This window comes from Sciurus carolinensis, chromosome 9 (assembly GCF_902686445.1).
Source record: "Sciurus carolinensis chromosome 9, mSciCar1.2, whole genome shotgun sequence".
NCBI classification, from domain to species: Eukaryota; Metazoa; Chordata; class Mammalia; order Rodentia; family Sciuridae; genus Sciurus; species Sciurus carolinensis.
The window spans coordinates 140,348,284-140,371,537 of record NC_062221.1 but is presented as its reverse complement, the minus strand read 5'-3'; the positions used below and the strand labels follow the sequence as shown (position 1 = coordinate 140,371,537).

At 60.5% G+C, this 23,254-nt stretch overlaps 1 protein-coding gene across 11 annotated transcripts in view; it reads right to left on the bottom strand.

Annotated features, from left to right (window-relative positions):
* Positions 1-10,738: 10,738 nt before the first annotated feature.
* The window catches only part of Adarb1 (adenosine deaminase RNA specific B1), a 121,796-nt gene continuing 109,280 nt past the window's right edge, over positions 10,739-23,254 (bottom strand). For 9 of the 11 annotated variants that reach the window (XM_047563283.1, XM_047563287.1, XM_047563276.1 and 6 more), the window contains 2 exons: positions 15,041-15,219; positions 10,739-12,320 (listed from right to left, as the gene is read on the bottom strand). In XM_047563283.1, the coding sequence (XP_047419239.1) occupies positions 12,141-12,320; positions 15,041-15,219 (359 nt within the window). In that variant the 3' untranslated portion in view covers positions 10,739-12,140. Of the gene's footprint in view, positions 12,321-15,040; positions 15,220-23,254 lie in introns of those variants that run through there. The other 2 variants (XM_047563278.1, XM_047563280.1) reach the window with 2 other exon arrangements.

Genomic DNA, 23,254 nt, shown 5'->3' with positions numbered 1-23,254 from the left:
TTCTATTATAGGACCTGTTATCAATAGGGTATATGTAAAATTTGTTACTTTTTACACTGAGATAAAGAATTTCAAATGTAAATGTATTTCTAAACATTAGAGCCTGACTTGTTTAAAGGTTAATTTTGTGAAACATGAAAATATTTTGCCACTTTGACACACAAAAGGAAAGTTAAAAGCTCTCTCAGCCTTTCTTTGATTCATGTTTTAGATACAATGTTAAATTGTGTTAATTATAAAGTTTATATAGACTCAGGAAACAGTATATGTGAACTACTTAATGATATTTAAGGAAGAAACAAAAATCAACATCAGAATAAGAACACTTAAGGTCTGTAAAGAGCCACGCCTTACCTGAGATAAGGCTCTGCCTCCCACCTTACTGCATGTTAGAGTGACTCCAGCTTATTTATTTGTTAGTCAGACTTCAGCTTATTTAAAGTTATAGTCAAAAGATTATTTTTTTGTTGTAAAATTACTATGATCTCAAATAGGGAATATAATGTGGTTCTCAGTCAAAATTCAACATAGCTATTATACAAGCAGAATATATTTTTACTCTTGCTAATTTCATTTTGTAAAACTGTTACCTGTTAATGTTTTGCAGAAGTAGCTGCTTCAAGAACACGCAACCTAGGTAACTTGTGATAATAAGCCATCACCTAACAGATAGTGGTAACTTCCAGAACTAATGCAGACTCCAGTTAGATAAAAGGGTAAATAACTGTAAAGTTATGGACATTAAAGTTAAAGCCCAGTACTCTTACTTTATGACTGGTGAGACTGGCTTGCTGGATGATTAAGATCAAACTTAGAGATTGGAATTAAATACAGAAGGCAAGATAGACCAGTATTTGGATCTTTTGCTCTCAATCAGCCTGAACCCAGGGAATAAGAGGACTTCTCTAAGGAGTGCTGCAACTCTGGGTCACACAACCTCCTGATCAAGGAGATTGTTGAGACTAGAGGATGAAAAATCACTCAGTGCATCTGCTGCAAAGGAGGGTCATGGAAAAAGGGAGACATCCCTTTATGCTTCCAAAGGAAGTCACCTCATCAAGGAGACCCTACCTAACCAATAGCACTGGTGGAGCTAAGAAGCTGCTCTTAAGTTCTCTACAAGTGGCCCCTGTGGGAACTCAGCTGACTCTTTAACAAGACAGGAACCAGGTCAATTTGACCAGCTTGATCTTAGACACCCAGCAAAACAGTTAAAACCAAAATATAGCCATTCTTGGGCATTTAAAAGAAATAATAGTTAAATGTAACTTAAGATGTACACTTGTATTAGCCCACTAGAATAAAGACTGGAAGCTACAAATGAAAGAAAGATTCTTCAGCAAATGTGCCTGATAACTATCAAGAGAAACTGCCAGAGTCAGAAGTTTTTAGTCAGTTTAAGGCCTGCAGACCTTCCTAAGCTACACAGGTAGACTTAACCTATGTTTGCTCATATGATTAGCTATCCCTAAGTAACAGAAGTATAGAGCTCTCTACTAAACACAGGTTATACCAATAAAGGGATATTTTACAAAAATCAGATGACATTAAGTATAGCTTAACTATGTTTTTTTTGGGACATCTATGACATTAAGAGTTAAATGTTGTGTTTACATTCCTGATAACCTGGACAATGTTAAAGTTCCCAAATAAAGGCCTTGTCCTTTCCAGCCTTTGCTAGGCCTAGTTATGGGAACAATTTCTCAATTCTTCCACCCGCCTGGTGAAAGATTGACTTCTGTCATTTTCATGATACTCAGTGGCATGTTCCAGATGCTGCAACATTTACTTTGTACTAATCTCATTTCAGTACTCATGTCTTTTTGTTCTTCTATCATAGAAGCACCCACCCCCAGATGACTTTACAACCTGCTCTTCCCCAACCAGACTTCTACCTTGGACCCCTCGATTGACCCGATTTTTAAAAAAGGAACTCCAAACTGCTTTACCCCTCGCTGCCCCCTTTCAGCTTCGAAGCAGCCAGAACGACCGACGCCCCCTTTTCCTTAAAGCAGTTAGGAGTTCCTATAGCTAAAGGGGGGAATGAAGCCAGAATTAAGGACAGGTAGTTAGTGTAGAAATAGAAAATCGGGTCAATTCAAGGAAATGAAGCCATGAAGCCATCTGCCTTTGGAAGTTGGAGACTGCCCCTGGAAGAATGGAATGTCAAAGATCTCCAGAGCCCATTGATTACCAAATTTACCTGCCTTTATCAAGGACTGCAAACAAGGAGCTGCTAATTAATGCCCCCTGGCCCTTACCTGCCTGAATCACCTTGGCCCTCCCCCTGCCCTTGGCTTCTCACTTATGCAAAACCGGGCCTAGTCACGTAGGCAGGAAGGAGAGAGAGATAAGGGGGGAGAGAACTGGAGAACAAAAGAGACTTTAACCTATAAAAGATGTAGGGTGCGCTCACTTCTTGGGACTTTAGAACATCAGCCATGGCCCCCTTCTCCCTGCCGGGAGAAGTCTGTATTATTCCCTTTAAATAAACCTGCTTAATATGCTTGCCTTGGCGTGCTTCTCTAGTGCTTAATCTTCAACATTAGAAGAAGCAGAACTCGTCACCGGTAAACGGCGGTATCAGCAGGTGGCCAGCGGGGGAGAACCTGCAGACGGGGAGGAAGGGCTGGCCCTGGGTCGGAGGAGGGAAGCCACAGAGCCGGCAGAGGTGAAGCCGCGCGTCCACACCGGCCTTGCCAAACCCGGTGAGCCGGGCGTCCGCCGTGTCTGGGGCCCACTTGAGCTATTCTGGTGGAGACGTGGCTACGGTCATCGTCACCTGCACGCGGACGTCCCCCACTGCAGTGCCTGCCGGCCCAGTGCCACCTTCGCCCTGGGTCAGGTCAGCTGGCTACCCTCGTGGGTCCATTTCGGGTTCTCGTCTCTCCTGTTGATGGACGCTCCCATCTGCCGCACACGTGGGCCCTGGGCCGCGGCAGACAGCCACCTCCACTGAGCTTTCCTTCCGGTCCAGCCCCACCCGGCCACGAAGGAGGAGCCAGTTCCACCTTGACCCCTGATGCCCAGCGAGCAACCGGTCTCTCCTTCACTCTGCAGAGGAGACCGGCTGAGGAAGAGGGGCCCAGGAGCGGGTCTGAGCCCGTGACCCTGACTCGGCAGGCCTGCCACTGCCCTTCCCTCTGAGAGGAGCCCAGGGCGGGTCCCCGAGACAGTCCCGCCTCCCCACCCAGCCGCCCCGGTTCCCTGGAGCTCTGCGGCCTTCCAAGAGGGCTGGCGGGCGGCCCCAGCCAGGGTCCACTGCTGAGACGCAACAGGGTCCCTGGGTCGTCCAGGCCGGGAGGACAGGCGGCAGCCTTGGTGGCTGCGGTGCTCAGGTGGCTCTGCTCACCTGCCAGGCTCTGCCTCCCCATCTGGAGCACTCTGTTCTCCAGGGGGCAGCAGTGAGTCGGGTCCACTTGGAAGGGCTCCACAGGACACCAGCCCCGCAGGCAGGCCGACGACCAGGAGAGGGGGCGCCGAATGGGCCAGGCAAACCCTGACCCTCATGCCGAGCTTCATCCTCGCGGCGGTCAGGGCTGGGTGTCCCCTGACGGGGCACCAGAGTGTCACCTTTGGCCGCCACCCAGCTGGAGGATCCTGAGGACGACCTCATGTGGAAGGAGGAGACCAGGCAGATGGCACAGCCCAGGCACAGCTGCCAGGAACCAGGATGCAGGGCACTGACGGCGGCCCTCCTGGCAGGGGTGGCTCCGCCCTCCCGCCCTCACTACTGGAGCACCTTCAGCGGCAGGGCCAGGAAGAGGCCATTCTCCACCATTCTGATGGCAGGAAATGTCCTGCCCTGCACTACTCAGCACTGAGGGAAGCGCCCACTGGAAGAGCCACGTGGAATAGGAAGCGGCTCTCCCTGCACCAGGGCCAGCACCACCAGGGACACTCAGCTTCCATACCAACCAATGCATTCTGCACAAAGGCAGAGGACAACGCAAACTCAAGGTTGTCCTCCTGAGAAACTTAAAACACCTCTGCGCCCTTGAGCTCCCTCCTCACTCTCCAAAACACCCCTGAACCCCTTAGCTCCCTCCTCACTCTCCAGGAACACCCTGCTCTGCATCAGCTTCCTCCTCACTCTCCAGGAACACCCTGCCCCCATGAGCTTCCTCCTCACTCTCCAGGAACACCCTGCTCTGCATCAGCTCCCCCTCACTCTCCAGGAACACCCTGCTCTGCATCAGCTCCCTCCTCACTCTCCAGGAACACCCTGCTCTGCATCAGCTCCCCCTCACTCTCCAGGAACACCCCTCTCCCATGAGCTCCCTCCTCATTCTTCAGGTACCAACTGCTGTCATGAGCTCCCTCCTCACTCTCCAGGAACACCCCTGAACCCCTTAGCTCCCTCCTCACCCCTCAGGAACAATCCTGCTCTCCGTGAGCTCCCTCCTCATTCTCCAGGAACACCCTGCCCCCATGAGCTCCCTCCTCACTCTCCAGGAACACCCTGCTCCACATGAACTCCCTCCCCACTCTTAAGGAGCAGCACTGCTCCACCTGAGCTCCCTTGTCACTCCTCAGGAACACTCTGCTCTACATGAGCTACCTCCTCACGCTCCAGGAACACCCCTCTCCCATGAGCCAGCTCCTTACGCTTCAGGAACATCCCTGGTCTGCATGAGTTACCTCCTCACTCTTCAAGAATACCCATCTCCCGTGAACTCCCTCCTCACTTTTGAGGAACTCCCCTGCTCCTCATGAGCTCCCTCCTCACTCTCCAGAACATCCCTGCTCCACATGAGCTCCCTCCAACCTCTTCAGGAACACCCCTCTCCCATGAGTTCCCTCCTCACTCATCAGGAACACCCTCTCGCATTAGCTTTCTCCTCACTCTTCAGGAACATCCCTGCTCCGCATGAGCTCCCTCCTCACTCTCCAGAACATGCCTGCTCCTTATGAACTCCCTCCTCACTCTTCAGGAACACACCTGCTCCCTGTGAGCTCCCTCCTCTCTCATCAAGAACACCCTGCTCCCCGTGAGCTCCCTCTTCACTCTCCAGGAACACCCTGCTCCACATGAGCTCCCTCCTCACTCTTCAGGAACACCCTACTCTGCATGAGCTCCCTCCCCTTCTTTAGGAACACCCTTGCTCCCCATGAGCTCCCTCCTCTCTCTGGAGAAACATCCCTGCTCCACATGAGCTCCCTTCTCACTCTTCAAGAACAACCTCTCCCATGGGCTCCCTCCTCATTCTCCAGGAACACCCTGCTCTGCATGAGCTCCCTCCTCATTCTCCAGGAACATCCAGGCTCCCATAAGCTCCCTCGTCACTCTTTAGGAACACCCCTGCTCCCCGTGAGCTCCTTCCTCACTCTTCAGGAACACCACTGTTTGCATGAGCCTCACCCTCACTCTTCAGGAACACTCCTGCTCAGCATGAGCTCCCTCCTCACTCTTGAGGAAATACCCGCTCCACATGAGCTCCTTCCTCACTCTCCAGAATATCCCTGCTCCTCATGAACTCAGTCCTCACTCTTCAGGAACACCCTGCACCGCATGAGCTCCCTCCTCACTCTCCAGGAACACCCCTGCTCCGCATTAACTACCTCCTCACTCTCCAGGAACACCCCTGCTCCGCATGGGCTCCCTCCTCACTCTTCAGAACATCCTGCTGCTCCTGAGCTCCCTCTTCACTCTTCAGGTACACCAGTGCTCCTCATGAGCTCCCTCCTCACTCTTCTGGAACACCCCTGCTCCCCAAGAACTCCCTCCTCACGCTTCAGAATCACCCCCGCTCTGCATGAGCTCCCTACTAAATCTTTAGGAACACCAGCTCCTCTTGAGCTCCCTCCTCACTCTTCAGAAACACCCCTGCTCCACATGAGCACCCTCCTCACTCTTCAAGAACAACCTCTCCCATGGGCTCCCTCCTCACTCTTCAGGAATACCCTGCTCCGCATGAGCTACCTCCGCTTTCTTCAGGAACACCCAGGCTAACTTGAGCTCCCTCCTCACTCTCCAGGAATCCCCTTGCTGTGCATGAGCTCTGTCCTCACTCTCCAGAGACCACTGCTCCCCATGAGTTCTCTCCTCACTCTTCAGGAACATCCCTGATTTGCATGTGCTCCTACCTTACTCTTCAGGAACACCCCTCCCCCATCAGCTCCCTCCTCTTTCTTCCGGAACACCTCTGCTCATCATGAGCTCCCTCCTCACTCTCTAGGGACACCCCTGCTCTGCATGAGCTCTCTTCTCCCTCTTCAGGAACACCCCTCTCCCATGAGCTCCCTCCTCACTCTCCAGGAACACCCCTCTCCCATGAGCTCCCTCCTCACTCTTAAGAAACACTCCTTCTCCGAATGAGCTCCATTCTCACTCTGGAGGTACTTCCCTGCTCCGCATGAGCTCTCTTCTCCCTCTTCAGGAACACCCCTCTCCCATGAGCTCCCTCCTCACTCTCAGGAACACCCCTGCCACCCATGAGCTCCCTCCTCACTCTTCAGGAACACCCTGCTCCACTTGAGCTCCCTCCTCACTCTCAGGAACACCCCTGCCACCCATGAGCTCCCTCCTTACTCTCCAGGAACATCCCTGCTCCACATGAGCTCCCTCCTCACTCTTAAAAAACAGTTCTGCTCCGCATGAACTCCCTCCTCACTCTTCAAAAACACCCCTGCCCCACATGAGCTCGGTCCTCACTCTCCTGGAACATCCCTGCTCTGCATTTGCGCCCTCCTGTCTCTTCATGAACACCCCTGCTCTGCATGGGCTCCCTCCTCACTCATCAGGAACACCCTGCTCCCCGTGAGCTCCCTCCTCACTCATCAGGAACACCCTGGCCCCAAGAGCTCCCTCCTCACTGTCCAGAAATTCCCCTGTTCCCTGTGGGCTCCCGTCCGCATTCCTAGGAATATCCCTGCTCCCCCATTGAGCTCCCTCCTCACTCTGCAGGAACACCCTGCTCCCCGTGAGCTCTTGTCCTCTGTTCAGGAATCTCCCTGCTCTTGTTATCCTCCCTCCTCCCTCCTCAGTGCTGCCTGAGCCTCAGAGGACGTGCACATTCTATTTGGAGTGGACCGTCAGGGAGGGGCACCCTCCCTGCCCCTCACAGCCTCCGTGCCCCTTCCCTGTTCCCCGCCCCCACCAGGCCCCTGACTGCCTGGAGTCCCTGAGGATCCCAGGATCTGCCGCCGGCCACCATACTGCAGCAGCAGACCTGCGGGTGCCACCTGAGCCTCGGCGTGAGGATGCAGCCTCCGCACCTCCACTTCTGCCACCCACCTCCTGTGGAAGTGGTCTTCTCTGACCCTGGGCTCTTCTGGGGCACCTGGCTGTGCAGGGGCCTCTGCCCCTGGAGCCCTGTGCTCGCTCTGGCCTCCTGTTCTACCATAAAGGCTTGGCATGAACCCAAATCTAGACGTGTAGTGATGTTAGTAGGAGCCTGGATGGAGCCAACCACAGGGCTGCCACAGCGGCTTGGGGACCCAGCGTAATGGCAGACAGACGATCTGTCACACGGGCAAGCCCGGTGTTGAAGCTGCACCTCCTGCGTCCTTGTGTGCAAGGGTCGGGCAGGAGGCTGCAGCCTCACTGTTCCCAGGCTTCTTTTGAGGCTGTGCAGTTGGAGGCTGGCAGAGGAGACTCACGGGGGCAGGATCCCTCGACTGCCTGCACTCCCAGTGGAAGTGATCAGAAACCAGAGGTCTCGCGCAGTGTGGGCTGTCGGCTGCATTAGGCCGTCCCCCAGCGCCTGGAGAGCAAGGGCCAGAGGCCAGGGGGCCCGCAGAGGACTGGCTCGTCCCCAGCCTGGGCGTGTGGTCCAGAGGGACTCGGCCGAGTGTGGGGGCTGCTCGCCCCGTCAGATGGGCGCAGTCCAGGGGGCTGGGAGCACCCAGGTGTTACACTGGCCCTTCTGCCATTTTGACAAGATGCTTTTCCACATCCTTGTGCTAAGTGCTCTTTCATGGAAACATGAAGTTGCAGATTGAGTTCATTCTATTTATGGCAAATGTCCTCCATGTAACCTGATCCTTCTTGTCAAATTAATGAACCAAATTAGACATTTTCTGTCAGAAAACGTCTGACCTACTTTTTCAATTGAAATGAAAGTGTAGCATGCTTTTCCAGGGATATTAAAAAAGAAAACCGCTGAGAAATAAATCATAGAACACATCTTGGAAGACAAATTACTGGAGGCAATAAAGTCAGAATTCTGAACATGCATTCCTTAGATGACTGACTGGCCCACTTTACCCTTGAAAGAGCGAGTCTGTCTTGCTTTGCCACAACTTGAAAGATGCAGTTGAGTGTTTGTGTATGTCCATGTGTCCACTGCTCCCAGGAGCAAGGCGCTGAGTAAGAATCATTTTAAAACCCTCATCTTGTGTGGGTGTCCTGGGGAGGGAGCCCAGAGGCACTCTCCCAAGAAGCCCCACCCCAGCCCTTTTTATTGTTTGAGACAGGGCCTCACTAGGTTGCTGAGGCTGGCCTCCAACTTCCGACCCTCCTGCCTCAGGCCCGAGTTGCTGGGATACGGTGTGTGCCAACAGGCCTGGCTCATGAGTTCGTTTATCTGTTCTTTTCTGTCTCTTCTGCGGCCTCCCAAGTGAGGCCAGTGCCCCTGGGCTGCGTGGCTGTGTCCGGTCCTTCCTTCACTAGTTCAATCAGAGTGGCCCTGTGTTTGCCGAGAGGAAAGGTGTGCACCAAGGGTCCGTCCAGCTGCCCAGGGCACCCAGGCTCACGTTTGCAGTGGTGAGTTTTCAGCTTATCTTCAGAAAACAAGAGCACTGGGTGGCAGAGCAAGTGACCAGAGGTCACGCAACCAGAGCGAGCACCCACCCCGGGGGCGGGCGGGTGGAGGGCGGAGTAGGCAGGCCCCGACCTGGCACTGCTCCCCAGCCCTGCCCCGGACAAGCTGGGGTCTCATGGGATCTGTTTCACCCCTGGTTCCAAAATGCAGACCGGGGTAACTGCAGGCAGCTAGGCTGTTCACGTATGTGAAACAAGCCTCTAAGTCTGTTGTGGAAATATTAGCCAGAGGGGATGGTTTTCAAAAGGAAGATAAAACCAAGACCCCCCAAACCCACCCTCCGCAGACCACAGCCAGCCCCAGGGCTCTGGAATCCTCCACAGGGCAGGCGCCAGGGGTGCACACAGCTCAAGGCCAGGAGCTGTGACCATGGCCTTCAGCCGGTTTTCCGCTCGAATCACTACGAACATCCTTCCGAGCACACTGCCTGAGATGCAGCTCTGCACCCTGACGGCCTCTGCGGCAGGCTGTCTCCGGCCCTCTGGGCAGGCTCCTGTGGGGTGGCCCCAGGCGGGCAGAGCTGAGACTGCGCCGGGCTGGGTGGCCCTGGGTGCAGGCCCCAGCCTGGTGCCAGAGGGCGGAAAGGGACAGAGGCAGCACACGGTCTGTGAAACAGGGTTTATTGAGAACATCTCAGGTCCTGTGTCATGCTCAGCTCGCTGGCCTCAGGGAGAGGAAGCTCATGCAGGTGGAGCGCGTGGTGTACACAGGACACATGCAGAGAGCACACCGTCGCATCCCGCAACAGGCTCCTCGCGGAAGGACGTTCGCATGGTGCCCAGTCTCAGTCAGATGGAAAGCACAGGCCCGCAGCCTGGAGCCGCCAGGGCTCAGGCCCTGCCCAGGGCCATGCCTGTGACCGCTCCCTCCCCTCCCGCCACGCCCGCCTCCCTCCACACCTAAGCTGCGTGAGGAGCCTGCAGACGCCTGTCGCACAGACCCACCCCTGCAGGCACGCAGGTGGGACCCACCCCCTCATGACCTGGCCCACCCTGGCGGGTAGGAGGTCACCCGCCTCATTTCCCTGCATCATGTGAACCTGGAGTTCCAGCGTGGAGGGGCTGTGCCGCCCTCCAGCCTGGGAGGTGCTCCACCTCCACGTGCCCAGGGTCAGGGGAGACCAGGGCGCACCCTGAACTCAGGTCCTCTGCCCCTCCCTGCAGACTTGGGATTGACACACGGCGACCTCGTGTGAGGTTCTGGGTTTTCACGGGCTTGGAGATGGACCCTGGCTGGGCAGAGCTGGTGCTCCCGGTGGGCACGAGTGAGCAGACGCCTGCCCACACCCGCACACTAGCAGGCCTGGCACCGGCGAGTCTGTGGGAGGAACGGCTCCGGCGAGGCCCGCATGCCTGCAGGCCTGAGCCCTGGACAGAGGCTGCGGGAGCCACCGCCTGCACACAGGGAACCAGGCCGCGACTGTGACTACGGAACAGGAAAGACGATGACAGACCAAGACCGAGTCAACGCTGCGCTTCTTTGGCATCCCTTGCTGGAGAGCCGCACCTGCCAGGGCCACTTGGGCGCCGATGGCCCTGCCCTGCTCCGCCGCTGGCCGCCCGCCCGCCCGGGAGCTGGGGCCCTGGAGCGCTGGCTGCACACGGAACCCCTGCCTGCTGGGCCAGCCCCCTGCGGAGCGTCCCTGAGCACTCCGGGGAGCTAACAAGCAGGAGCCCGCCCACGGTCAGAACGTCAAACGTAGGATTTTTTCTCAAGAGCAAGTTCCTGATTGTGTCGGATTTTGTGAGTCTGTCAGGTCCTTGCCAAGGGCCCTGCGGGTGGCAGGGCCGCACGACCACACCCCAGGGGCAGCGCACAGCCAGACCCGAGGCGTTTCCACGCAGTGGACTTCATGACCAGAACCCTCGCTTCTGGGAAGAGTGCCCCTCCCACGGCCCCAGGGGAGCGCGATGTGCAGGGACACGCTGGCCAGCTGACCTACCTCCTGGGCAGTGGCGGCCCAGGCCGCCTCCCACGAGTGAGGACCCAGCACACTGCCCAGCCCAGCCCGGCGTGGCAGCGGGTCAGCAGCAAGGGCTGGGGCGGGAGACATCCTCTGGGCCTTGCTGTCCCACTGACCGGGTGCGTCCCTCCCGCCATGTGGGCTGAGCCCGGTAGGACCAGAAGCACGGGGCAGGGAGGCCGCCACAGGCAGAGCAGCCCTCACCGCTGGCCGTCTGGTTCCTCCACGCCACGAGGGACACCAGCATCGAGGTGCACAGCCCAGGGCCACGTGGGCTGCAGGGCCCGGTCCTGGCCACGTGGGTCTGTGCCTGCCTCTGCCACGGTCCCAAGGCCCCTTGGCACAACCTCCAGGCCAAACTTGGTGCCCAGCTGAGGGGCCAATAGGCTCCCGCCCTCTAGTCCTGGGTGGCAGCTACAAGGTACCACCTGAGTGCAGGACCAGGTGGGCCCTGGTCGCCTGGGCTGGCCCCTGCTGGGGCTGCCCTAGCAGCACCCTGGGCTCCCCGTGGGACCAGCAGCTCCGTGCCCCGCCCGCCTGGCCTGCCCTCAGTGTGGGGTCAGCACCACACCAGCCTCGGGGACCTGCCAGCTTCCACCTGGAGGCGGTGGTGACAGCTGGAAGGACGAGCTAGAGGCCGCTCGGCAGGAAGGTCCCCGCCTGCTTCACCCGCAGAGCCTGGGCCACCAGAGAGCAGGGGCTCGGCTCTGTCTCGCAGGGCTGCGCGGTTCCCTTGGTCCACAAAGGCTCGGCACTGGGAGCCCCTACTGAATGGCCAGCAAAGGACCCCGGACATGCTCCATCTTGAATTATTTGGGAGTAAACTGAGAAAGGTCTTCCATGATCCCATCCCCCAGGAGTCTGGAGGCTTCTAGAGGTGGCCGGGCAGCAGGCCCTGCAGGACGGGCGCTGCGCCCTGCTGGGCGCTCCAGGGGTGTGCGGGAGGGGCTTCCGGGCGCTGCGCCCCTGCTGGGCTCGACTCCGCGTCCTCACCCTCTCCGCACGTGCTGTTTTGCAATTAGAATAACGAGGCCTAAACGTGACCTGGCACAGTTACTTCTTGTTTCATAAACCACATTCCTAGCTCTGAATAAATTATTTATTCAAGACTCTCAGACAGTCGTGCCTGCTTCCTAAACTCACGAAGCCCTACTCAGTAGAGCTCCAGGGCCTCGATCTGACGTCCACGGAGGCTGAAAGCAGTCGCTGCAGAGCTCTGGGGGCGTGAGCGGCACCCGCCCAGTCCAGACGTGAGATGCCCGGCACCCCACACCCCACGCCTGCCCCGGTCAGGGTGCGCGACGCCGGGGACGGTGCAGGACACCAGCGTCCCTGGGCCCTCGCCGGGGCGTGCGCCTGCCCAGTCCAGACGTGAGGCTCGGCAGCCCCGCACCCTGTGCTGTGCCCGCGGGTCAGGGCGTGAGGGAGAACTGGTCCTGCTCCGTGGGCTTCTCCACCCAGGCGCCCAGCCCCGCCTTGATGAAGGCGGTGAAGAGACGCGCCTTGGCAGCCTGGTACTCCTTTGCCGCCAGCTTGGACTCGTGGTAGGTGGTGGGCTTAGTGATCTTGGTGCGCAGCAAGTGTGGGGGTGCCTGCGGGAGGAGAAAGCCAGGTGAGCGGAGGGTCTGCTGGAGCCTCGCGCGGAGCGGGGAGGCGGCCAGCTCAGAGGGTCCTCCTGTGGAGAGCAGGCCGCAGGACCCTGCAGCGTACCTGCCAGGGAGCCCACTACAGAGCCCAGTCCTGGGCTGGGCTTCTGGGAGCCCACGGCAGCTGTTTCCCATGCTGGGCGTTTGTGAGCACAGGGACAGCACAGCGGGGCCACCCGCGCCTCGCTGCCCTTCAGCTGGGCCTCCCTGCGTGGCTGAGCCCCAGAGGTGGACCTCGGGGCCCTTGTGCTGGCACGCATGCCTGTCCCGGGGCCAAGGGGCCGAGTTCTGAGCCCCCACCTCCGTGCTCCGTGCTTGACCTGAACCTCAGTGACCGTCAAGCATCCACTGGCTACTGCATCAGGCCTGACCTTGGGGAACAGGGCCCCGTGGCCAAGACAAGAGCTTTCAGCCTCTGGACAGAAGCTCAACAGAACCCAGGCAACCTGCTGAGAGGGCAGGAGGGGGCGACTGGTCTCCATGCCCATCTGAGCATCAGTGGAAGGTCTTCCTGGCATGGCTCAGACCTGGGATGTCCCCAAAGGCTATGTGTGAGGCCTTGGTCCCCAGCCTTTGGTGCCATGGGAGGTGGGGCTCGTGAGGGGCAGCAGGCCCCTGGGGGCGTGCCTAGAGCAGATGTCCCTCCCTGCTGGCCACACACCGGAAGGTGGACAGCCTCCTCTGCCATGTGGCTCCACCCCACCAGAGGGCCAAGCGGCAGGCCAGGGCCCTGGACAGGCGCCTCCGGTTCTCCCCTCCTGTAAGGTGACCTCTCAGGTGCTCTGCCATGCAGAGGGAGCCACCTCCGTGGACGCTGGCACTGAGCAGCGGGGCAGCTGCTGGGGCTGGGGCAGTGGGGGAGTTAAAGAAGCAGGTTAGAGAACGCCTGGGGCACCGGCAGCGCTGGACAGGCTGTTGGGCGGCTTGGAAGTCCCCAGGCTCACGTCCGCGGCAGGCGCACGCCCTGGCGGGCACGCGGGGCAAGATGCTGCTGAGGGACGAGGCTCTGCTGTCACTGAACCCAGGCAACGCCTCATGTGCGGTGGACTCTGCCCTACTCGTCCCTGCCCGGGACTGGGTGAGGCTGAGCTGAAGCCTGAGGAGCCCACCTACTGGCAGAGGGACCCGAGGCACACGGCGCTCAGGCTGCGGTGCGGGCAGAGCTGGGCACTGCCAGTCAGCGTCACAGTGAGAAGAGGACTGGGGGCCAAGAGCAGGAAGGTCTCGGACTCTGCAGTTTAAAGGTGGGCGAGGGAGGCACGCTGCCAACAGATCACAGCCACCGCAAGAAGCCTGGGGCATCTCAGGAACCGGCAGGACCACTGCAGGCCTGAACCCAGGACGTGAGAAGAGAGCCCAGGGAAGCTGTCCACACCGGCTACCTAGAGAACACCCCCCGGGCAGGCTTTCCTGTGGCTAACTTCCCCCCGTTCAGCCGCCCAGCCACTCGAGCCACTGCAGACAGTCCACGAAGGCCCCGGGAGGGCGCGCCCGGCAGCCGTGTGCCGTGCGCTGGTCCTGCAGGCCTAGAGGGCGGCCTCCACGTGGCCGCAGAGGCTTCCACCGAGAGGCAACGGAAAGCCCGGGGAGCCAGGCCACGTGGGGCAGGGTGTGTCTCTGAGCCCCAGAGGGGGACTGGTGAAGCTGAGGCTGCAGTGGGGCCCCAGGAGGTTGGAGATGCCAGGAATGCGCGCTGTCCGCCGAGAACAGCCGCAGGCAGGGAGAAGAGCCGGCCTGAGCGATCGCCCAGGAAGGCCAGGGGCAGGCTGCCCACGCCTGCTGAGCCTGCCTGCCCCCGGGCGCCGGTGCTGGGCTGGAGCTACCGCGCGCACTGTCTGCTCTGCTGGGTTTCGGTCCTGCCTGGTCTGACTCCCCCGTCCTGGGCTGCTCTCCCTCCCTTCTGGAAGGCGTCTCTGCCCTGTGCCTTCCCACCACGAGGAGAGCAGGACACTTCCTATCTGATTTACGGGGCCACAGCCAGAGCGTGCCTGGAGTTCCAGTGGAGACTTCAGCCTTGGCCTTCCGGGAAACGCCGGCACAGTACGGCTCGGGGCCCTCGGAGACGAAGCCCGGCTGCCTGCACTGTGAGATGGCACGTACCCACGGGCAGGGGCAGGACAGGATGCCCACCCCTGGAACGGCCCCCAGAGCCCAGTGCAGTGGGAGGTGGTGCCACCCCCAGCAGGGGCACCCCGGAGAGGAGAGGCCGTGGGCGTGCTCCTGCGGGGACGGTGGCACCTGGGCTCTGCTCTGTCTCTGCTCCGCCGTGTGCTCCCCTCCATGAGGCTCTGCCTCACCGCAGGCCCGGAGCCACAGGCGAGTGACCACAGACTCCGAACCACGAGGTGAATGAACTTTTCCTTCTTTAAGTTGGCTTATGTCAGTTACTTTGTCACAGTGATGAAAAGCTAGTGACGCCCTCCCGGGACAGCCCCAGGGGCAGCAGCCTCGGATTCGGTGGCAATGAAGGAGGCATTGCCTCTGGAACAGCTTTAAGCCTGCAGAGCTGAGGCCCCACCTCTAAGCTAAAAATGATCTGAAGGCACAGACAGGTTTTCAGATGGTCCTTGGGGAAGTCGTGCGTGCGGGGTGGGGCGAGCACGGGGCGGGGTGAGACGGGCAGGCGGGGCGGTGACCGGCGCAGTGCGGTGAGGGCGCCTCAGTACCTTGCCGTGCACACGCATCCAGCGACAGTACAACGCGTGCTTACACAGGCGCGAGGCGCGGCCCAGCTCGTCCTTCCCTGTCGTGGCGTTGATGACCTCGATGGCGGGGTCGCCTACCGTCCAGTTGACGCTGAAGTTGGGCGCCTTCCCTGGCTGTCGCGCCTCTGCGTTGCTGATGCCTGGAACAAAGCAGGACAAGGGTGAGGCGAAGCCGCGCACAGGTCGGGGACAGAAGGGGGCGTCGGAGCAGCGCAGGGCGCTCAGGCACAGTGGCAGGCGGCCCAGGGCTGCCCTCTGCTGGGGACGGGGTGGACCATGCACCTGTCACGGGGCAGGGCGCTCAGGCAGGGCGGCCCCAGGGCTGCCCTCTGCTGGGGACGGGGTGGACCATGCACCTGTCACGGGGCAGGGCGCTCAGGCAGGGCGGCCCCAGGGCTGCCCTCTGCTGGGGACGGGGTGGACCATGCACCTGTCACGGGGCAGGGCGCTCAGGCACAGTGGCAGGCGGCCCAGGGCTGCCCTCTGCTGGGGACGGGGTGGACCATGCACCTGTCACGGGGCAGGGCGCTCAGGCACAGTGGCAGGCGGCCCAGGGCTGCCCTCTGCTGGGGACGGGGTGGACCATGCACCTGTCACGGGGCAGGGCGCCACACTATGCCCCCACCCGCTGGGGCTCTGGGCCCAGGCAGGAGCAGGCTGGACGCTGGGGCACGCGCTGGTCTGCGATGGGGCCGTGGGCCGGAGGCCACCAGAAACCTAAGCCCACAGGCTTCCGCTTCCTGCCACGGCCTCCCGCCACTCGGGCCAACCGGGTGGGAAACTGTGCGGCCTGGGGCAGGTGCAGAAGCTTCTCAGGGTCAGTTGGGCAGGGCGCAGCAGACCCTCTGGGTGGGAGTCTGGGGAGACCAAGGTGGCAGAGGGCGTGGTGGAGGAGCAGAGGGGATGGTGAGCAGGGACTGCAAAGTGCCCTTGACTGTCCTGGGGGATGGACGGGGCACCCACTGCCCAAGGCTGAGTGAGGGAAGGGGTCAGCACACACACCTGGGGGGCAGAGGTGTGGGCCAGACCTACAGCAAGGCCACAGGGTGGGTGTCAGGGGCCAGGCGCTGTGGGCCACCACCAGACAGACCACTGCGCCTGAGACCCCGCGTCCTGTTACGAGTCCTCTGCCCAGGGAACAGCGCCTCCGCCCACCGAGGGTGGCCTAGCAGTGTCCACAACACACACTGCGGCCCACACGCTGTGCCTGTGCCACGAGGACAGCTGCACAGGCAGGCGCGGGTCCAGACGTCGGCGCCACCCTTCACTGTCCTCTGCGAGGTCGCTGGACACGCTGGCTGCTCACGGCTCTGGTCCTGTGGTGTCTGTGTTCTGAGCCGCGGCGGCAGCCACACTGACGCGCTTTGCTCGTGGCTCTCACCCTGGCCTCTGAGGGGCGCGGGCCTGCAGCCTGCCTCTTGGGCCGCCAGCTGGCGCGTAGGCCCCACCTCCTGCTCCGGTGACCTACCGCGGTCTCGCCATGACAGGGAGAGACGCACTCGGAAGCCATCACAGGACAGCAGCCACCAAAGAGCATTCGTGACCTAAAGGCCTGGTGACGGAAGTGCCAGGATGGGAGCCAAGCTGGGCCCAGCAGCCTTTCAACCATGGTGGAACAGTGGGGCCGGCGTGGGGCGGCGAGGGGAACAACCTGCTGGGTCAGAACCAGCAACCCCACAGGCCTGGGCAGCCCCACACAGCTGCCACCGGGAACAGGAGAAGGCTGACAGCTCACTACGGCTGGAGGGCTGCGCGGGCTCCCACAGACTCCGGAGCCGAGGCCGGGGGACAGCAGCAAGTCCAAGATCAGCCTGGGCGGCAGCAAGGACCCAACTCCAAACAGAACACCAGGGCCGGGCTGAGTGGGAGAGCAGCCCTGGGCCCATCCAGCTCCGCAGGGCAGGAACAGTCAGAGAAGCCCGTCACGGAGCCCCTCGGCACCAGCACAGGTCCCAGGCGGCCAGAGGCCACAGGGAACAGCAGCGTGGCAGCAGGGGCTGAGCCCAGGGTCTCGGCGCGAGCTGCATCCCAGCCCCCGCTGTCTGTGTTCTGAGACAGGGTCCTGCCAAGTTGCCCAGGCTGCACTTGAGATCCTCCTGCCTCAGCCTCCCCCATTGCTGGAGGGGATCCAGCGGATCATGGCGGAGTGCAGCCCCACACGCAGGTGGAGAGGCGGTGACGGGACATCCAGGACTGCGGCACTGACTCAGGAGGGAATCACAGCGAGTCGCCTAGCACATCCTCAGCGCTACGGTAAGAAGGCGGAGGAAGCCCCGGGGCACAGAAGGGAGGGAAGCAGAGACAAGCCCAGCCACATCAGCGGCCCCCACGACGTCCTCGCACCTCAGAGAAGTGTCCCCAGGGCCTAGGCCAACCCCAACACACATCACCTACAGGAGACGCTTCTCAAGGAAAAGCGTGAGTCTGAAGGACTTGCAGAGGCCCACTGCGCCGCAGCCGCGAAGGGCAAGTCCAGGAAGCCGCTGCAGAGGCGGGCTCCGCGAGGACACAGGGCAGCTGCTGACCCAAGGGCAGGGGGTGACCATGTGTGCTGCAGCCAGGAGCGCCCGAGACCCCGCCCTCAGAACGACAGCCGGGAGCGGGCACCAGGACACAGGGAGCCCGCCCACCGGGCACCGCACCCTTGTCCTGCAGGGCGCCCGCCCGGGGAACAGACGCAGTTCTCTTCACACTTTGGTGGAATTTAACAGGCCCTAATGTGGTCTGTAAAATAAGTTTTGACAGATTTGAAAGGACCCAAGTCAACAAATGCAACTCCCTTAGGAATCAACAACGGAAGCTCTGCGAGCCCGACACTTGGAAGTTAAGCAGCAGACTGGCAAGTGACCCGCGGGCCGCAGCACCGTGAGATGAGCGAGACGAAAGCTCAGGAGACGCCAACGCCACACAAGCCGTCAAGGCTCACGGCCACCACCGCAGCCTGCGCCCTGGACACCAGAGAGGGAGCTACCCAACCGCCACCGGGCAGAGGCCGCTGGAGGCCCATGGGAGGCAGTGGGAACAGCGTCAGAGCCAGGGCTGGCTCGTAAGGCGACAGCTGGAACGGGTGACCCTGCAGTTGGACAGATAGGAAGCGGGGAGATGCCCAGCAGCAGCACAGGAACAGAAGACAGGCCTCCACTGAGAACCACGGAACCTTCTAGAAGACAACAAAGGGACCTCAGGAACACTGACCTGCGTGCCAAGAAGTCAGGCAAATCAGATGAAATGGACAACTTTCCTGAAGTCCTAAGTCACCAAACTTACTCAAGAAAAAGGTGAACAACACAAACAGTTCTTTACGTATAAGAAATCCACTTTGTAGTCAGTTTCACACAGAAGACGTCAGGCCAATGGCTTCACTGGAGAACTCTACCAAATGTTAGGGAAGAGTTACGTCACCCTCTTGGCCCGACGCAGGCGCTGGAGGAAGACATCCCCCGCCCCAGGGACCTGGGCACCTCGGCAGAGACATCCAGAGCCCAGCAGCTGGAATCCGGCCAGCACAGGAAGCACCTGCAGCCATGGAGGGCTGCCCAGGAACACCAGCTGGTGTGACCATCTAAGAAACAGCGTCACCATATTAAAAATCGGAGAAATGAACCAGAGGACAACTCCAAGCTGGGAAAGGTGCATGGCCCCCTCTCTCGAGGGGCACGAGCCCTGGCAAACCAGGAATGGAGAGAACAGTCCTGACCCTGCCGAGGGCATCAATGAGACACCCAGCTGATGGGGGCTCAGTGGTGAGAGGCTGGACCTCCACCAGGCCCTCAGGACACCAGGCTGTCCAGGTGCACATCCCACGCAGCCCTTGGGGCCGTCCAGGGCAGCAGGACTGGAGAAACCACAGGCATGAGGAGGAGAGGAGGGCAGGGCCCCAGGGCCACCTGTATACACCTCCTGGAAGCGGATCCTCCACAGACAGACCCCACGGAAGGCACGCGGCACCCCCTGCACACCAGACGTGTGGAGTGGCCCAGATCAACCCGGGACTCACTGTCGCCACACAGTCCTCCCCAGACTGACCACGTGCTCGGCAATCCCAGCCGAGATCCAGCAGCCTTCGTGCACAACTGGGGGCAGAAGCCAAAGGGCCTCTGGGGAGCCCAGGACGCAGTTGGGGGCCAGCTCTACCTGAGCTGGACGCCCCGGTGGCCCCGGACCCGACACACAGGGGATGGACTTACTGCCGTCCACAGGCAGCTGACCCACCTCCACTGAGGATTCGGAGACAGAGAAGCCCAGGTAGTGGCCACAAGCCAGCGGGGAGGAGCCTGGGACCAGGTGGCCCAGCAGGGCCCACAGGTGCAGAGCAAAGCCCTCCGACGGCAAGACGAGAGGAGGAAAGGGAGAGGAAGGAGCCCCTCCACCCAGCACCACAGCGCTCGACCGGAAGGCAGCCCAGCCAAGCCGGCAGGAGGACTCTGAGCGCCACGCAGAGTCCAGGGCAGTGACGCAGGCAGGCGCGGCCGAGACGGGACGTCACAGCGTGCCGTGGGCTTGCCTGGCCACAGTGAGGGGAAGGCCTCAGACGCAGGAGGAGAGGCGGAGGCAGACGCGGCTGGAGGAGCTGCTTCAAATCACCTCTGTGGCAAAGGACTCGCATCCAGAAAATATGAGCGAGATTCTCAGGACACGTCCTAAAAGGTCAGGGCACCCGGTAAAAACGTGGAAGGTTTTGAAGTCGTTGAGGACACAGGAAGGGCAGGGGGCAGGGAAGAGGTGCTCAGCTGCGTGGCACAGGGTCTGGGCCGCGGCCGGGCTGGCCCCAGAGCTCCGCTGCAGAGGCGCCTCCACCCTCGACGGGCAGGCACACCCGCCTGGCCTGCTTTCTGCTCCTGCTCCGACCACTGTCACGAGTCAGGATCAGGCCAACTGCCCTCTTCTGCAGGCTGGGAAGTCCACTCTGCAGAGGGACACGGCGTGGGCTAGCTGATCATCTGAACGTGCTGTGGACGGCTGGCCACCGCCTGTCCCGCCTTCCCTGGAAACCTGCTCGGCCACTCCTTACTGCCCGGTGTTGCCGAGTCTGCACTCTGAGCCACCAGGGCGGAACCCGGCGCTTCTGAAATCCTGCCCCAGCAGGAGGCGGGCCGCTGTTCACTCTGCTCTCTGTGGGGACAGTCTGGACGCTCGGTGTGAGTCCGGCCCTGCACTGTCAGAGGCTGCCGCACACTCTCGAGGCAACGTTGCGCAGTCTCCGGTTCCGTCTTCTCTCACGCGGATTTTTCTCTTTAGAGCTGTTTTCCTCAAAGGTGTGCTGATGGCTGGCTGTTCAAGCACGCTGGAATGGAAGCCGGTTAGCGGCCTGGCTTCTGCTTGCTTTGCTGTGTGCGAGTGTGGGAAGAGCTGAGGAGGAACCGAGGGCCTGGAGCCCTCCTCTGTGGGGTGGCCAGGCGGCCGGGCCCCGAGGCAGGGGCTTGCAGGCCCGCCATGCCCCACGCATGGTCTGTTTCACGAGCGGCTGAGGCATGCTCCTTCCCCAGCTCTGGGGTTCTCCCGCCGACGTGTGCTGCCCACGTTCTGAGGGCTTTGGGGCTTCCCAGGCTCAGCAGCTCGCCCCAGCCCCCACTGTCCATGGTCAGGCTGGTGGCCCTGCACTGCGCAGGGAGCTGGGCGGGCTGCTCGGCTGCTCGGGCTGCGGTGGAGCAGAGCCACTTCCCGGCAGCATCCTTCTCCGTCTCCGAGGGATCTGGGTCTGAAGGACCTAGAACTCCTCCTTTTCAGGTTAGTTGTTGACCATCTGACCACCGAGTTGGCAGCGTCGGACAGTGTCCTTTCTGTGGGGTGGATGTGCACATGGTGGGGCTCTCTGACCGTGATGGGTGACCTTTCACGAGCAAATGGTCAGTGCCTGCGTCCAGCCCTTTGCAACTCCCTACTTCTCTGTGACAAGATCAAAGCGGGGTCGCTGCTGGACCGTACCGAAACCCCAGGACCACAACACTGTGCATAGGATCGAAGGACCAACTAGCTAAGTCCACGAGGCCCTAAAAGCACGTTTTCACACTAACGCTGAACATAGGGCCAGTCTTAGCAAAGGAGGAGTGGAGGGAAAGGGCAAGGCCAGCCCGGGGTCCAGGACCGGCCAGGTCGGGCGCACAAAGCCCCTCATGGTGCCGGGAACGCGCCTCCAGGGTCCCTGGGCCACAGTGGCCAGCCCTGTGTCTTTCCAGGTTACTGAGTTCATCACGGCCACAGGGCAGAAACCAACAAAAGCAGAAGCAATGTGCCGGTCACGAGCGTCCTCCTGGGTGTGGGAAGTGGCTGGGTCAGCACGCTGAAGAAGCACAGCAGGTGACTCCACAGCCACACGGGCACTTCCTTACTCGCTCCTTTCAGATGCTGCTAACGGGCCCCCAGCTCGGGGTGACGAGCAGAGCCAGAGCACTCAGGCTGGGGCTGAGGCGGCCGAGAGGCTGCCCTGGGCCACCCAGCGACTGCCTGCGACCCTCCGGCCCAGGCCCAGGGCTGGTGCCGGGCCTCCCTGCCCTCACAGGCCTCGTCCTGCAGGCCACCTGTCCCAGGCAGGTACCCAGGACTCCCACGGGGCACCGCGCCCAGCACCCTCCCCAGAGCGGCGGGTTCTAAACACGTGGAGGAGACAGCAGGGTGGGTGACGTGAGGGCCGGCCGGGGCTCTGCCCTAGCCAGCAGCACGGTGCCCCCTCCCCTCAGCCCACGTTTGGAGGACTCCTGCCTGGGCACAGAGTGGGCCCCGGAGAGCCCAGCACGCACACACCCACTGGAGGCCTGGCAGGAGGTGGCCGGAGCTCGGGCCGGTGGGGCTCTGCCTGGCTACGGAGCATCCCGACCCGCGGCTCCAGTGCCCTATGCAGGGTGGGTCTGCTGCCCACGTGGCCAGCATCAGGCTTCCAGGATGGACGCGGCCAGGCCCAGCGGCCTGGAGCAGGTGTGCTCCAGAAAATGACTGAGGCAGCATTCAACCAAGCGTGACAAGTGACATTTTAAATATGTGAAATAGAATCAGAAACTAGTTCACTATTAGTCTCCCTCACAGAGAGTTCAAAAGCACCAAGCACACCTCTGTCCAAGGGCCCGAGACTCCGGGGGACACTCTGGGCAGCGTGGGTCACCCCTGGCACAGGAGTCCAGCCCCCCGCCTCCCGACCCGGCACTTGGGCCAGGGAGCCAAGCTCCCTCGGGAAACGGTCCTGGACAGCTGGGTCACAGACGGGGAAGGAGACCGGGGCCCAGGCCTGCTCTAGGGGGCCCGGCAGAGAGCACACGCCCGCTTCCCTGCCAGGGCCCATCAGGGTTCTGAACTCTGCTCTGTGCAGCTCGGGGCTCTCTGCTCACGAGCAAGGTGATCCCGGGGCAGAGCTGTGGGGTATGGAGCGCCCTCCCAGGGCTGCAGGCTGAGCTCTGCAGAGGGACTTCGGAGGCCGAGGGGATGGAGGAGATGCAGCCACTTCAGTGCCTTCATGGGACACGTCGGCTGTGGCTAGCGGGAGGTGGCTGGACTCTAGTGCGTACTGCCCTCAGAAGGGATTGATGTAGCTCTTGCTGGGTGCTGACCAGTTTCTCGAGAGCAAGCCGCTGATAAAGAGTGACCCCAAGCCTGGCTCCTCCCGGCCTCCTGTCTGATGGTGAGGTCTCTTTGGCACACACTCTGCTCCCGTACTTCGGTTCCTTCTTGTCTTGTAAGATGCTCTCACCAGAGGTGAACAGAAGAGGCTGCCCAATGTTAGACGTCAGCCTCCAAACGGTGAGTTATAAACCCCTTTTCTTTATGAAGTGCCCAGGCTCCAGTATTTTGTTATAGCAACAGAACATGGACTAGTGGAGCAGGCTGGCCTCAAAGGCAGCGCACAGAGGGCAGAAGGGAGATCATTCTCATCATCAGGAGAAACCCCACCCAACACGCAGCACGCCCAGAGCCCCAGGGACGCTGCGGGCTCACCTTCCAGCCCTCAGTTCTGTCTCCCTAGGAAGCTCACGCTGAGGGAGCTTCGAACTCTGAGCCCAGACAGCCTCCGTCCTTCCCTGCCCAGTGCCCTGAGAGCCACGCCTGCTCTCCACGGAGAGGAGCTGGCACCAAGCTCTCCAGCAAGGCAGACACGCACACCGCAGAAGCGCGTTTTAGTGTCGGGTTAGGGTTTTAGTTCTGAACTTCAAAAAGTAAGTAAGGTGTTACTTTCAAAAGGGTAAAAAT